This window comes from Gymnogyps californianus, chromosome 5 (assembly GCF_018139145.2).
Source record: "Gymnogyps californianus isolate 813 chromosome 5, ASM1813914v2, whole genome shotgun sequence".
NCBI lineage: Eukaryota > Metazoa > Chordata > Aves > Accipitriformes > Cathartidae > Gymnogyps > Gymnogyps californianus.
The window spans coordinates 11,183,836-11,199,030 of record NC_059475.1 but is presented as its reverse complement, the minus strand read 5'-3'; the positions used below and the strand labels follow the sequence as shown (position 1 = coordinate 11,199,030).

The 15,195-nt window shown below is 42.6% G+C and overlaps 1 protein-coding gene across 1 annotated transcript in view; it reads left to right on the top strand.

The window, feature by feature from the left end:
* MICAL2 (microtubule associated monooxygenase, calponin and LIM domain containing 2) overlaps nucleotides 1-15,195 on the top strand; it is a 109,165-nt gene that overhangs the window by 53,733 nt on the left and 40,237 nt on the right. Inside the window, exons 22-24 of the mRNA XM_050897014.1 lie at nucleotides 734-822; nucleotides 1,160-1,540; nucleotides 4,156-4,213. Coding sequence (XP_050752971.1) covers nucleotides 734-822; nucleotides 1,160-1,540; nucleotides 4,156-4,213 — 528 coding nt within the window. The remainder of the gene's footprint in view (nucleotides 1-733; nucleotides 823-1,159; nucleotides 1,541-4,155; nucleotides 4,214-15,195) is intronic.

The following is a 15,195-nucleotide window of genomic DNA, read 5'->3' as shown; positions in this document are numbered from 1 at the left end:
TAAATAATGTGATTTATAAGGATAAGCCATGATAGTGGCAGATTTACATGGATGAGGGGAATATAGGTTATTTCTTTCAAGAGTTACAGCTCAGGAGTTGAAAGCAGTAGTACTGGCCAAGCAGCAGTGTAATTTATTCCAGTCTGCTGTAGAACAGGAGGTTCAGATCTTGGGCACTCAATCCCACCTACAGCCTGGGGTTTGGAGATGGGGAATTATTTTTTGCCCTTTTTTTTTTTTGGTTTAGAGGGCAATTATTAAACTGAATTGAAATTCTTTTGCCACTCCCAAATGATTTGAGTAGATTGGTGTATTAACCTGATCTCCTTCTGCGAAAGGATTAAAGACTCGAGGCCAAAGGTGTTTCTTTTGCAGTCCAGAGAATCTTCTGCAAAGACTTTTTTGAACTGATTATTTGACTTTTTGCTGCTTGATGTCTTGTGTTGGTTTGTGACTTGGTATTTATAGAATCTTGTTTTTCTGCCATTTATTAATCTTAAACCTGTGTGGTAGAGGAATGATGTTGCCTTATTTAACAAATGTGCAGATCTGTGTACTGTAAAAGAAACCCATTCAGAGCTGTGAGCTATTCAGTCGGTGGCAAGTTTCCCATTCCTTTTGCTGCCCAACCATTAATTGTCCTGATTTCATCTTTTTATAGATGCAACAGTGGGTTTTCAGTCCATAGACATATAGATAAAATATCATATCATATTTATTTTTTCTCTTGTAGGTAAATTTTACTGTAAACCTCATTTTACGCACTGCAAAATCAGTACTAAACACAGAAAGAGAAGAGCAACATTACAGATCCAAGGAAAGGTATGTATTGGTTATATTACTAATGCAAGAAATGTTGAGGCAGCTTTATCTGGAGCAGGGTGCAATACTTGTGTGTGTATGTGTGTGTGTGAGATGTTTTCTACCTAATGTCCAGAAGTAGTAAAATCAATACTAAAATATTACCTCCTGGTTCTATGAGTTTGGCATATTTATAGTCTGGTTCTCAATGGCATTTAGCTTTTCATATACAAAGTAAAGTTGAACTTAAGAGCAATTGGAAATGAAAATATATATAAAGACTTAAAAACAGTAACAGAAACTGGACATTCCATATTTTAGAAGTATATTTAACTTTTTTTTTAATGCTTTATATAAGGAGGCAACAGAAGCATGGAAGAAAGAGGAACCCAAACCCACAGACACGACCACAGAAAGCACTTTGTCTACTGCTAGCAGTCCAGAGGACAGGTCCCCAGGTATCCTGACTTCCTTCTTTAGGGATACGCTAAGCTGGCCCCTTCGGGTGACAAGGGATCTGCTTGACATTCCCAGACGCCTGTCTAACTGGATGCATGGTTTTCTGCACGCTACCAATCTTCATTTCAGGGACAATGCATATAACTATACCTACTTGTACGAACTCTTGAGCCTTGGTGTGCCATTCCTCTGTGCTCTTCTAGAGGTACTTACTCATATGTACCGGGAAGCAGAGCTATCACTTGAAAATGTGCTTGAATGGGTGAAAAAATTCTATAGGGTTTAAATTCTTCTACGTGTCTTGCTCAGTTGTGCCTTTCAGATTTTCAAAATTAACAGCCTCAGTATTTTCCTGAGGGGGTTTTTTTTGTTTGGTTTTTTTTACTTTTCATGCAATTTAATGTGTGACTTAAATGAACAGTGGATTCCTTCTGATATAAACAAAGTGCAATCAAGATTTTCAATATAAAATGTACTGTATGTTAGAGCTTGAAGGGCAGTGTCCAGACACATTTCCAGAACACTGAGACAGATGAAGGATATTTTGTAGATCGCCACCCCCCCGTTTTGTCCTGTGATCAGACCATTGTGGGGGTGGTACACTTTAAAACCATTCTTCTCCCTGCGCCCCCCTTCCCCCCCCCCCTTTTTTTTTCTTTTTTTCGTTAGATCAAGAAAGAATGTGTGTTCTTTCAGATGTTTGGGTAATATTTATGACAAATGACTGGGTTTTGAAACCTGAATATGGCGCATACCTTTTTTTTTTTTTTTTCCTTGCTTTCATCTTTGCTCTGGGTTATGAGGTTTATAACTTGCATGAATATGTTTTAAAAAAAAGCAAAAATCATGTACTTAATTCACATTGCTTCTAGTCATGCCTTTTACATTTCTTACGTGTGATAGATACTCTTTGTTGATAGTGGGTATAATCTGTACTACTAATTTAAAGTTTTGAAATAAATTTGAAGAGCAAATCTTAGTTGAGTGAAGGTTTGATTGAAACTGTAAGTCAAAGGAACTGGTAGTGTAATTAGACCTGACTTATTCCTCAAGTTGAGGCTTCCTCATTAGATGGCTGATTTGAGGAATATCAATTTATGGAGCACTCATTTGTAACTGAAATCACTGCTGTTGTGCCTCTGGGTAGGCACTGCTCCTGTTGTCTTTTGGAATTTTTTAAAAATACAAGTTTAGAACAAACAACAAAAACCTACAAACATATTCTAAGGAGATTACTTCTTAGTTGGGTATTTTGTTCTTTTCAATGTGTAAAGCTGATGGCAGAAAGGTCAAATTCTATTATCTGGAGCAGCCCTTAAGTAAATTTCTTTCAGATGTCTCTCAACAAGGTCTACCTTAATCAGAAGGTGTCGAAACAGGTTAAATAAGCTACTTAACAGCAAGGAGACACCAACATCCCAAATTCTGATTACTTTCAGTCTAGTTAGCCAGTGAGGTAAGCATGCTCCCTGCCTCTCAAATACTTAAATGTTTAAATTCAGAAGTTAACCAGGAAATAGGTAAATACATAAACATGGTAATATGTATAGCCTAAAACTAAACGCATCTGTAGCATTTATTTCTAGCCAAAAGAATGTGGCTTAAATAATAGGAAATAATGTCCCATTCAGTTAGTACCAAAGTTGAGGATCACCGTCCAGTGGTCTTAAATGACTGTGCTGCTTATGGGCTGGCAGTTTTTGATTTTTTTTTAACATAATGTGGGAAAAGATGATTTGAATTGTTTTGTTTCTTAGGTATTAAAAGGAAATGTGTCTTCTGTTTAAAATAAATGACAAACTGGATTTTTCTTCTAGATAGTTTGACTTTCTTTAAACTACAAGGATAAAGCTTTTCGCATTTTAGAGTGATTATGTATTTTGGGAAAAAATTGTTAAGTATATGCACAGAACTTGGAAAAAGTGCTTGAAGAAAATTGTTTAGGTATAAGGTAGCATTCCTTTGAAATAAATTGCCATTAACGCTCAAGCATGTATTCAGCAAAACTTTGCTGGAATATTGACTGGACATAGCAACAATTATAGTAACATGGTGGGCATCTGTATATATGTAAAGAAATGTATCTGTACCTTTTTTATAGCATTTTTAAAAAACTACTTTGGAACACTGTATACTTTTTAACTATTTGCTAATGATAGTAATTGTTTCACCCTAAAAAGGAAAAAATCTGCGGTGCGATTTACCATGTTACTCCTGCAACACAGCAAACTGCTAAGTGGTAAAGTTTTAAAATTTGGCTTGCCGTCAATTTTGATTTCAGTTTGTCAACAGCACAGTCTTTAGGAACACTTTTTCCTGAAATTTTCTCCTGCTGTTTACTATAGGAAATTTTCTGCTTTTCAGCAGAGTGAGCATAATGGTAAACTTACAGAAAATGGTGATATAGTAAGAAACTTGGAAATCTCTGATGTCCAATGAATTTAAAGCAAATGAACCTTACTAGTAGAAAGTCTAAAAATAAAATAAAAAATTAAAAAGATGGTATTGGCTTTATATAGATTTATATAATGGGGAATAAAATCCCTACAGTCCCACAACAGAATTCAGGAACTTGCATAATGAAAACATTTTCCTGTGGAATCTTAATTACGTTGCACATTCCACTGGGATTTTGCAGGTCATTCTGTTGGGAAGGTTTTTTATTGGTATCAATCTAATTGGTAGATTTTTAAAAATCTCTTCATCTTAATATTCTGCTAGTAAGATTCATACCTATTTGTCCTTGTTCATGATTTAATGAAAAAAGGCAGTTTCATTTTGGCCAATTCTTCTTTGTGCCTATGTAATCTTTCTGATGCTTTCCTATGTAACCAAGTTAAGCTCTGTGTTTTTTTTCCTGCTGTCTTCTCTGTCAATCTCCCTCATTGCTTTTAGTCCAATTCATCATTCCGGTGCTGCACCGACTCACTGGCTGAAGCCTTTCTGCTCTCAGGTGATTTTTTCCGCTTGCCAGTTCCAAAATTGTGACTAACACTGTTGTTTGACAGCATTTCATTGCATGTTTTTTTTAAGACTTTTGGAGCAAACTGTGTGTGTCTGGTATATTAATGGATGCAAGCTTTGGCACGATCATTTAACCTGTTGCTGAGTTCATGGTTCCAGAAGAGTAATGTCTGCGCTCTCTGTAGAGAATGTTTTTCTCTCTGTGTCTGTGCATGTGCACTTCCTTGTGCCTTTAAGGTAAGTTAGGCAAGTAAATTGTTTCCTGAAAGAACTAATTAAAGCCTTATTTCTTTCAAAGTATTGAAGGAAAGATTTAAAATAAGGCCAGGACAAGATTAGCCAGCTGATTCTCCTGGTTAGAGTGAGCACCTATTTCCATTGAGCTCAAATATGCAAAGAGCAAGCACCGTTTGAGCACTGTGGCGCTTTCTAAGCACTTCTTTGCTTTCATACTGGAAAAGTACGATATAAAAGGATCCTGTTGAAAAAGTAGCCAAAGCGATGCAAATTCCAGTCTTCCACCCCAAGTAACATAGTAGGCAGGCCTAACAGCAATGTGCATGCTATTTTTAGTGTGTAATATCAAAGTTTATATAACCAGAGTGTTTTGGTTTGAATTGTTTTGTTAACTGATTAACTAGGCCCCATTTGCCACTCTGATGAATGGGTTTGTCTTGCTGCATGAGACGTTGCCGCTACTCTCCATGACAAATTTGTGCGATTATTTTGTATGTATTTTTTACGTAAGTTCCAGTATGTGTAATCACATGTTGATAATCTAGAAGGGGAAATGAATCCAAACAAGAACCAAGGGCTCAGTCTGACAAGCAAGTGCACTAAGGTGTTGGTTGACATGGTCATGACCCAGCCTTCCCTGCTGAGGAACCCTTTCAAAGGGAAGGGCCTTCAGGAATTGATCTAAGCAGCAATTTTCAGGAGGGGCCAAACATCCTCTGCCACCTGCCCCACTTCACACACCTCAGCCAGGAATGTGGAAGGGCTGCAGGGCCAGAGCCCCACACTCCTTATCTTGCTGACCTGTATGTTTGTGTGACTAAAGCAATATTATTTAATTTGTGTGGGTATCCTAAAATGTCTTGATGGCTTTGAAAGTCCCCACGCTGTGCCCACACAGAAACCTCTCTGTATTTTAAGCGTCACTTCCTGCACAAATGGTTAGGACATGACTTCCTGTGTATTTCAGGGCTACGGTGTTTTGTTACAAAGCTCAGCATGCTTTGAGATGAAGGTCATGACATAAAGGTCTGCCATTTCAAACCACTTCCCATTGCTGTGTTTTTTACCCTCTGTTACAGAGTCTTCCTAGCTCTTCCTGACCAGTGAGGATTCTGTCCTTCTCCTCCTAAATCTTCTGTCTTCATTTTACTTTATAATCTTACCTGAATATTTTTATTAAATAGTTTTTAACGCTGTATTTAAATTTTCACATGGAAATTCTGTATTTTGCACACAGTGAAAATTGTTTTAGCTTTATTTATGATATCTGCTGTAAACAAAAATAAATGTAGTTCTTTATAAGTCTCCTTGTTTCATCTCTTCCTTTTAAAAATATTTCCTGAGGACACTTAATAGTGACTTCACACTCATTTTGCAAATTCTTCTTCTGGTGGATGCTGTTGTGTTATCTTTATTGTGGCCTGACCCAAAGGCCAGAGAGTTTCACTGTGGTGGTATAATTGCATGTGTCCCCCTTTTGAAAGGGATATACGTCGGGGTACTTGACAAGTTATCGCATCCCCTGCTGATCAGGAGGTGCCTGGTGTTGGGATTTAGCCTTCCTGGGAATGATACGTTGGTGTTGGTGAGCATGGGGGTTGCTTGTATTGCATACACAAATGGCACTTGTCCTCTTCTCTTCGACTTCTGTTACCTTTCCTTACGTTTCTATTTTACACATTAACAAATGTCATAAAGGTCACACTAATGCGTTTGGGATTTTATATCGTGTACAGGAAAAGCAGGTAATAACTGTGGGTAAAGCTTTACCTTTGCTACTGGCTCTGGAGTGCTATTTGCAAGCTGCCTGTATCTTCTGCACCCCTGGAAGCTGCAGCTAATGGTGACTGGTGGCCTGTTAACAGTGGCCTTGTTTTATTTATTTATTTATTTTGCCTTCCTTTGCTCTGTCATGGCTTTTTTAAATTTTCTTTTTTTGTTTTTAAAGCTGGTGTTTTGGTTCTTTTTAAACAGCAGGTTCTCCAAAAAAGCTTTCCTAAGTCTTCTTCCCCTTCATGTTCTTTCTTTTGCTTGCTCTGCAGTTCTTAAGCTATAATTTCTTCCTTTGTATTCCAAGAAGAAAACAAATCCCAGAAAGAATAGTCCCAATAATTTAATGGAAAGATTGTGTGATATATTTTTTTTAAAGTGAATTCAAACTGAGCCTCACTAGGGTTGTTTGACAGAAACGAATTTTTTGAAAGTGTTGCTAAAGACAACGTTGCTAAAGAACAACCAATGTTATTCCCAATGAACTATTGCATCTTCCCTGCCAAAGAAAAAGCCACCGTGCACAGTAGAAAGTTTGCTGTCTGAGGGGGAGATGATTTGCATAATGAAAACATAGGGCAACAAATACCATTTAAGACAATACTTGGCACTTCCTTAATTGTAATGGACAAAGCAATTCGGGTAAAACTAAATTTACTCTTTGCACAATTTACAGTTTTGGAGCAAGCTCACTTCTGCCATCTTTACTTGATCATTTTAGGCAGAGACAGTGGCATGGAAACATCAGAAGAGGTTTTTGTGTCTACAGAAAGTGATGATTTGTTTGGCACTGAAGCTTTGAGAGGCATCAGATGTTCATGCTGTTCTCATAAAGTTTCACTTATTCCTGCTAAAATATCAATACAATAACTTGGAACTGGGGTAATGTTAGAGTCTAGAGTTGTTGTAATTGTGTTTCTCGTGGTAGCACAGAAGGCCCAAAAAGTCAAATCACTAACATCCTATCACTAGAGGGATATACCTAGCAGTAAACAGTCCATGTCCTGGAACGCTAGTGGACAAGACAGGACACTGTTTATGGAAAAGAAATAAAACAGATAAAATGAGCAACGTGAGGGGAACAAGTTTGTGTTAGTTCCCTCCCTTCAGTCAAAATCATTACATAATAAAACTAAATATTCCCTGATTTGCTCCCAGTAATGCTGCTAAAGGAAGAGACTAGTGGATTAAGTTCTATGTGAATTTAACAAGCCTAATTTGGGACTCCTGTCCTCCTCTGGCCATGTGAGCAGACCTACCTGTGAATAGGAGGCCTGAATCCTCCTACTGCGCTTGTGTTGAGCTCTCTCCAAAAGCTCCAGTGCTCTCAGTCTCCAGCAAGCACTCACTGGTATAAATGCACACCAAAGCAGTAAGGCTTCGTCCCTTCGCATGGCTGGAATTGGCAGCAGTGCTTGTTTGAAAGGCAAACAGGCTGCTACTCTGGTCTCGAGCTGCCGCTGAACTGGGTGCCTTCCAAAAATCATGGTTTTGGAGCAAATGATACTAATGCCTCTTTACATAGTTAATGCTTTCTAAGACTTGAAAGCTACTTCATGTTATAGATGCCATTATAGCACTAGAAGTGCAGAGGTGACGTTTGCTATGTCTGGCAGGCACAGGAGTTGCTCTTTCTTTCCTCTTCTGTATACTGGTTCAAATGGGTTCTGAACTTGTCTGTTGCCAGTAGGGCCATTTGGATTGGAAATAGGTACACAGATGGGCTTTTTTTGAAAAGCCAGGCTAATCTTTCATTCTCAAAGTAAGGCAGCATTACCTGCCTAGATGTCTGTTAATGAAAACCAAACATATCTGGATTCTGTAAGAGTAACCTTCCTTTATTTTAATTATGCTAATGCTTTATAATGAAAAAGATCTTGCAGTTTTTAAACATACTTGATTTGAAAAAAAGAGTACAGACAAAACTTCTTAAAATTGCTCAAATTCAAACATCAGCCTTTCATTAACTCTACCAAGAAGAGTAATTTCTATTCCTCTCGGTCTCTTCTAGATTGCTACAGCAATAAAATGCCAGTGAAAGTTGCTTCTGTATGTATTCCAACCTCAAGCAAGGGCTATGGTCTGCGTTTTCCCACAACATTATGGCAATTAGTTACTATAATGGGCTTTAATTCACTTCTGGCTCACTCATTTCCTCACATTCCAATCAAAACAGTGAGTTCTGAAATGCACTGAATTCTGCATTAATATTTATGTTTTTGAAGGCATGACATGTTTGCAGATGACTTGATTTTTTTTCATGAAAGATCATATTGCTGAAGATCAGAAGACATTATGTATTAATGCTTGATCCAAGTACACATATTAGTCATGTAAATATTTCTCCAAGTCTTTTTCCTTTTTTTCATGAGCTGTGTTAACATAAAAAGAAGGGAGGCTTTGATCTCATCTCATCAGGTGGTGGGCTCCAAACTTGTTTGAAATGGATGGGATTTCTGATGTGTTTTTTTGAAATGTGAAATTACAAAGAAATTTGCATGTTGCTATAGTCTTGAATTTGCTCTTTCAGCATTTATTCTGCAGGTATTCATTCATGTCTTTGTTTTAAGGTTTTTGGTGCTTTGAGTCTGTGTGCAAAAAATATTATTTTGACAGACACTGATCACTCTAGAGACTGAAACTGTTGTCACCGCACTCCAAATTCACAATTACTACATGCATTAATATACCAGACTAACACAGATTGCTCTGATAAAATACGTATTTACTCTAAAATTATAGAAATAGTGTGTTATCGAAGCAGTTTTTGTTTGAGAAGCAATTTTTCCCTAAAGATATATGTTCAGTATATCTAGCAGGTTTTCACTGAGTTGCTTTTTCCTTTATCTCTATTAATTTTTGCTTAGTTTGTATTAGAGCATTAATGTGCACCGTCCCGGATGCAATCAAAAGTCATGTGCTTTGGGCTCTGCCTTGCTTTGCCAACTTCAAATTCCCTGGTTGTATTTCATGCCTGAATTCAGAAGTGTCTGTTTATTGAGTAAGTAATGGATACTTTAAAAAAGTGCTTTGTTGCTGAAGAACTTGTGTAGGTGCTGGCGTGGGTCCACGGGGGAGTGGGAGAAGGTGGGCGCCTGGCGTGGGGACAGGAGGAGGGGGCCGTGGAGGAGCCTGTCACTGGGCCATGGGTGGAGAAGGGGCAGCAGGAAAGCATTTGTAGGCGCTGCTAGTTGGAAGCCGGGCAGGCGATCTGGCCCCACTGCCACAGGGAGCAGTGTGCCACCCCATGGATAATGGGAGAGCTGGTTGCCTTTATTCTTTGCCATTTGTTAGCCACCATAACATGGAAATGACTTCTGTAGATGTATGAAGCAAGCACGAGGAAAAAGAAGGAGAAATGTGGCAAGAACTGAAATCTGTGAAATGTCAGACATCATATCTTTTACAGGAGTCCTTTTTCAAGGACAAAAACCTACCTGGCGGTCTCTCAGGTGTGATGAAAAGTCAAAGTTTGGACAGGACATCAGTTTGGGAATGCTGCTAGAAGCCCTATAGCCTCCTAAGGCAAATCTGTGTAATACCTTAATGGGATGTCTTCAGTTTCAAACTCTTAACACAGGCGATCCTCCCATGCAGCCTTATATGTTTTGAAGCTCAGGTTACAGGGCACAGCTGAAGCTATAGCAGGTTTGAGCTCAGGTTTCACTCCAGTGTGGGCTGGTAACCAGTGTACCGCAGCAAGACCAAGGTCTAACCAAGCTGGACGTGTCGTAGTTCCCCCATCCACTCTCACAGTCCCACGTGGGCTGTGCTTCCCTGGTGAGCGCTTTCTGCTCTGTATCTCATCCCTGAGCTCAACGGGTTCATTTCAGCTGTGCTTCCGCAGCACTGGTATGAAGATGCCTTCCTTCTGCCCCTGCAGCTTTCTTAAAGCACTGCTGTATTATAAGCAGGACTCATACATTATTTTTTTAGTTTATTATACAGTAAGAAGTCAGAGAGGCAGTAAAGTGTGCTGGGTGTGCTACAAATCAATTTGTGGTCTGCTGACTGAATGTCTTAACGTCAGTTTTTGATGCCAACTGGTGTTTGCTTTCACCATCAGAGCTGCCTATGTTTATGAGTAACTCCACTTTAAAATTGTTCACTCCTGTCATTGCCTTAGTCAGCAGCTCCATACAAGGCCAGGCAGAGTCCACTCATCCTGTGAATGAGTTATGGGGTGACACAGTTTAATGGCAGGCCAAGAGCCTCAGGATTGCCAGGCGGGAAAGCAGGACACAAGTTAGGCTGGGGTCTTTGGGGGGGGGGGGGGGGGGGGGGGGGGCACTGTGTTGTACTGGGCCAGTTGCACAGCAGGGGAAGTGAGCTGTATGCCAGCCCTGGGTGCCCGGGCACCCACCTCCCGTTGATAAGAGCAGCACTTGGGATTCAGTGGTGCTTTACACCTGAGGACCTGAAAGCCCTTTGCCGGTCCTGAATGGCTGGGGCAGCTGTGGGTAAGTACTGCAGCCGTCAGGGAGTCACAAGATCGTGGTGTGTCAGAGGCGCCAAACCATCACATCCCAAATGCAGGCTGTGACACCTAATTCCAGTAGGTTTCCTTCTTCCCTCCTCCCACCCTGAACAAGGCCCACACGCAGATACGCAACATAGGCAGGACTGTAAGAAACCGGTCATTGCTGCCTGCCCTTGGGGCAGGGCAGTTGTGGCAGAGTCCCCTTTCACTGCCAGCAGCAGGTATGAATAATTTCTTACTCCCTCCGAGGGCCCAGCCAGGGGGTCTCCATCTGGTCAGCCACTGGACCTTGTGTTTGGTGTGGGGGGACCCCCAAGCCGGCCAGATCAGGGTGCTCTCCGGGGCGTTTTCTGGACCAGCCTCCCTGCAGAAACTTTATTCCTGACCACCAGTACACTGGGTGTGTTGTGGCCCAAAGCAGAAAGGTTGATATCATTTTAAAATTTATTGTTTCCGGGCTCTGTTTCTGTTTTTCATCTGCCTTCAGGGATGTTCTCTGGGTTTGTATTGTTTTAAGTTTTCATACTTCAGTTAGCTCAGCAAGGCTCGCTCCCCCTTCCTGCTTGTGCAAGGCTCCCGTTTGGTCTGACTCGCCTTAGCCAAGAAATACTGCGGGAGCTCTCACTGTACCTTGCTTGAAAATGAATTCCCCTGTCATGGCTTAAAACCAGCTAAAGAGGAGGCGGGAGGATAAACGTGAATGCTTCTGGCTGCTTATGGCGTGGTGGCGTTGATGGGGAGGCTGCTGCAGCTGCCTTGATTGGGGATTTTTCAGTGGAGCATCTTTGACCATTTTTGTCCAAGATGGGCAGAGGCACAGACGGAGCAGCCACTCCTGAGCCAAGCTGATAAAACACAGCTGCCCTGAGCCAGCTGGTGTCTGAGGTGCTTAGCCCAGCGCTCCCAGTGGGGAGGGGGACGTTGTTTGGCAGAGTTCAGGCTTTGTGCTGTTGTGGGCAGCACGTGCTCTGCCCGAGGTGGGGGGGAAAATGGCCTATCCGGCCCAGCTGCCCCCAGCGGGGGCTTGGCTCTGCCCAAATTTGGCTGGTTCCCGAGCCCTTGTCATCTCCTTGTCAGGTCACAGTAATGTGATTTGCCTGACGCTGGTTTGGCAGATGACTCAGGAGCAGCAGCAGCCCGTACAGAAAGTCAGGCTGACTTGTCAAGTGAGATTCGCCAGTATGAATAACATCTCCTGCTTACGTCTGTTTGTTGGCCCTGGTGTTATCGGTGGGGGCACTCAGATGCTGGAGTGATCTGCGCCTTATAAATGGTAATCATAGAAGGTGCTGAGAGCTGTCTGCGAAGCCCTGGGTGGGTGGACGCTAAGCCCCTTTGGAAAGGGCCTCTCCTTTGCCACGTGTGCGGTGGCACGCTGCTCCCGGGCAGGTTTCTGAAGGGGACCCATGCCAGGGCCTGTCACGGGACCGTGGTGTTTTCATCAGCTAAGCAAAACCATTGCAATTGCACCACCAAGCATGGCATAACATGGAAAAAGGTTTCAGTGCTTCTGTGTGCAGTGCTGAATTGGCATGGTGTGTGTGAGACACCAGCGTGTAACTCAGCACCTTTCCCTCGTTAAATGGGGCTGGTGTGTTGGCAAAGCCTCTGGGACCAGGAGGGAGGTATGTGATGATGCATTTATCTGCTTTGGAGTAGCAGAGGGATCTTGCCTGGTGGTAGACAACATTTGGCAGTTTGTTAGTCACGGAGCGGCAGTAAACAGCTCTGAGATTTTGAGCTTTCAAAAATCTGAGCTTGAGCTTTTTGGCAGAGCGGTCTAGTGGCATGGCCCAGACACGCTGGGCAGTGCACGGTGGTGCCAAGACCGTGAGACAGTGTCAGTCCTGGATTTGGGTCTGTGCAGCTCAGTGCCCCATGCAAGCTCTCCCTCGGTCCCTGCGGGGACTGGCAGTGATGCCCTGCGACACTGGGAGAGGTTTGCTCTCTTCCAGTGCGAGGCCAATGGGCCCATTCAGCCGCGCTGCTCCTGTTTAGCTTGAGCAAAACCGGCGCAGGTGCCTGGTAGCTGTGGGGGAGATCTGCCCTGTATTTCCACGGGTATAAACTGCTTTAAAATCACTCCAGGAGAAAATTGCTAACAAAACTAATTGCAAGCTTTCAGGGCTTTAAGGATATTCATGTAGCTCATGTCTGTAATATGCAGCATATTACAGACAAGAAAGACCTCTCCACTGCTATGCTTGGCTGTCAGCTTTGCCCTCGTACCTGAGGGAGGAAGGTGAACCAAGGTATTCACAAAAGCACTTAAGATCCCTGAGTCCCTGATCCTGCATGCTGAGAGATTTCGCCATCCTTGTTTTTGGGTTTCAGGATGACTTGCGGGGCTGTCCTCGCTGCAGAGCTGGGTCTCGGCGCTGCATGCATGGTCTCACCACTGTGCTCCCTCCTTGGCCATTCCCGCCGGGCACAGAGCCTTTGCAGGAGAGCGGTGCTGCTTGAAGGCATTGTTAGATGCTGAAATGCATCCAGACCACTGAGAAGGCTGATACAAAAAAGTAATTTAAAAACAAAAAAAAAAAGGGGGCAAAAATGATTTTTAGGTTATGGTGGATCATCACTGGATGTTATTCTGTAAGTGTGTGAATTTTACAAGTCTGTCATTGAGAGAATCACAGTTACAATGATCTTTCGGTGAGCAAAACCACCACACTGAATTTGCATGCTTTTTGCTGATTCAAAGCTGCCTTGAGCCTGTGTGCTTTCTGCAGGGCTCAGCCAGGGAGAGTGTCTCCAGAGAGATCAGGGGAAACGTCTCTTCAGAACTCCTGCAGGAGGGCTGCTGCTGGACTTGTGTATACAGGGACCTCCAAAAACCATAATTATATTCCTAATTAGAGGCTGCCACTTTGCTGAGCCATAAAAAACCCTACAGTTTGTTTCTCAGATTTGATAATCAGCTTGAAACAGGCCCCTGCTGGGGTATGAGCCCTGCCCGGCTCCTGCTCAGCAGCTGGGCTGAGATGGGAGCATCTTCATACAGCCCGTCTTCCCCTAAAGCAGGGCGAAGGATTTTGAAGGGACGGGGCTCTGGGTGCAGGCTGGCAGTCCAGCACAGGGCCTTGCCGTGCCATCCCAAAGGCTTGGGTCACTTTGTTGCCTTCTCTGCTCCTCGGTACAAACTTACCTGAGTGGTCTAGTCAGCTCAGCCGCAGTCTCTGCTGGGTCTGATGGGTGAATTCCTGCAAGTCCACCCAGAAGCCACGAACTGGCTGAAGACGGTCTTACTGTCCAAATGGTCTTGCTAATTTACCTTTCGTGAGTAAATAACCGTGGTGTTTAGATTATTGGTGCTATGGGGAAAAACTGAGGATTTGTACTCCTTGACCATATCTGTACAGCTGCAATAAGGCCCACCTCCAAGTTTTGTAAACCCTCCCACCATTGCAGAGATCTTGTAACGTCGTTGTCCCTCGCTGGCTGCATCTCTGACTCATTCAAAACTTGGTGCAAAAATTGCTGTGTCTCAAATGCCAGGGTGAGCTGGCACTCTTGGTGAATTGGGAAAATTTGGCATGACACTTAACGGAGAATGAAAGTGTGTTTTACTGGAAAGAGGTTTGCATCTGTCTCTGGGGTCTGCAGGGGCTGTTTGGCCAAGCCTGTACGTTGGAGCGAGTTTTGAACAGCCCTGACCTCTGGGTGAGCGCTGACCTGGATGCGAGCCCTGCAGATGAAGCTTTAGGGATACTTCTCAGTTACCACATGGTTTAGCTAAATCCTTGCCCTGTAAGGAAAACAGTTATTTGTCTCCCAGTGCGAGGAGGATGAGGTGGGCTTTGAAATAGAGACAAAGGAGAAATTGTTTATCCAAATTTTTCATCGTGTTTGAGTGGGAGGGCCAGATGAATACAGGATTGTTCTGTTGAAATCACTTACTGTCTTGCTGCTGTTTAAATAACTGAAGGCAGCTAGGGTCCACTGCTTGCATAAAAAAACCCCAACCCCAAAAAAACCTAAAGCCATGTTATTTGCTCTCAGTGCAAGTCTTCACGCTTTCAGTGAAGAGATAGGCAATAGAGCTTGTGTGTGGGAATGGTGCTGCCCCAGGCCACCGAGATCAGCCGTCCCTGCCCTGGCATTATTCTCTGAACAGAGCTGTGACTGCTGATGTGAATGCACCAGTATTTTGAGCATTGCTCTGCATTATAAGATGCATTGCAAAATTTTTTTCAATATTAAAGGGCTTTAGATCTATGCATTGGTTTTTCTAGCTGTAACTCTGCATAAGGGATGACTCCCTAAAGCCCTGAGTTGCCCTTTGTGCCGGCAACCATGGCAAAGCAGAGAAAGAAGGAAGCATTAGTATTGCTGTTGTGACCACGGACAGCAGAGGATAGAGAGGTTAAAATAGAGGTTTTCCCGAACTCAGTAGGATTTGGGTTTCTGGATCCTTTGGAAAATTCCTCTGAAGTAACTCATTTATTTTGTTCAGGAAAGTATGTAACTGAGAAACTGAACCC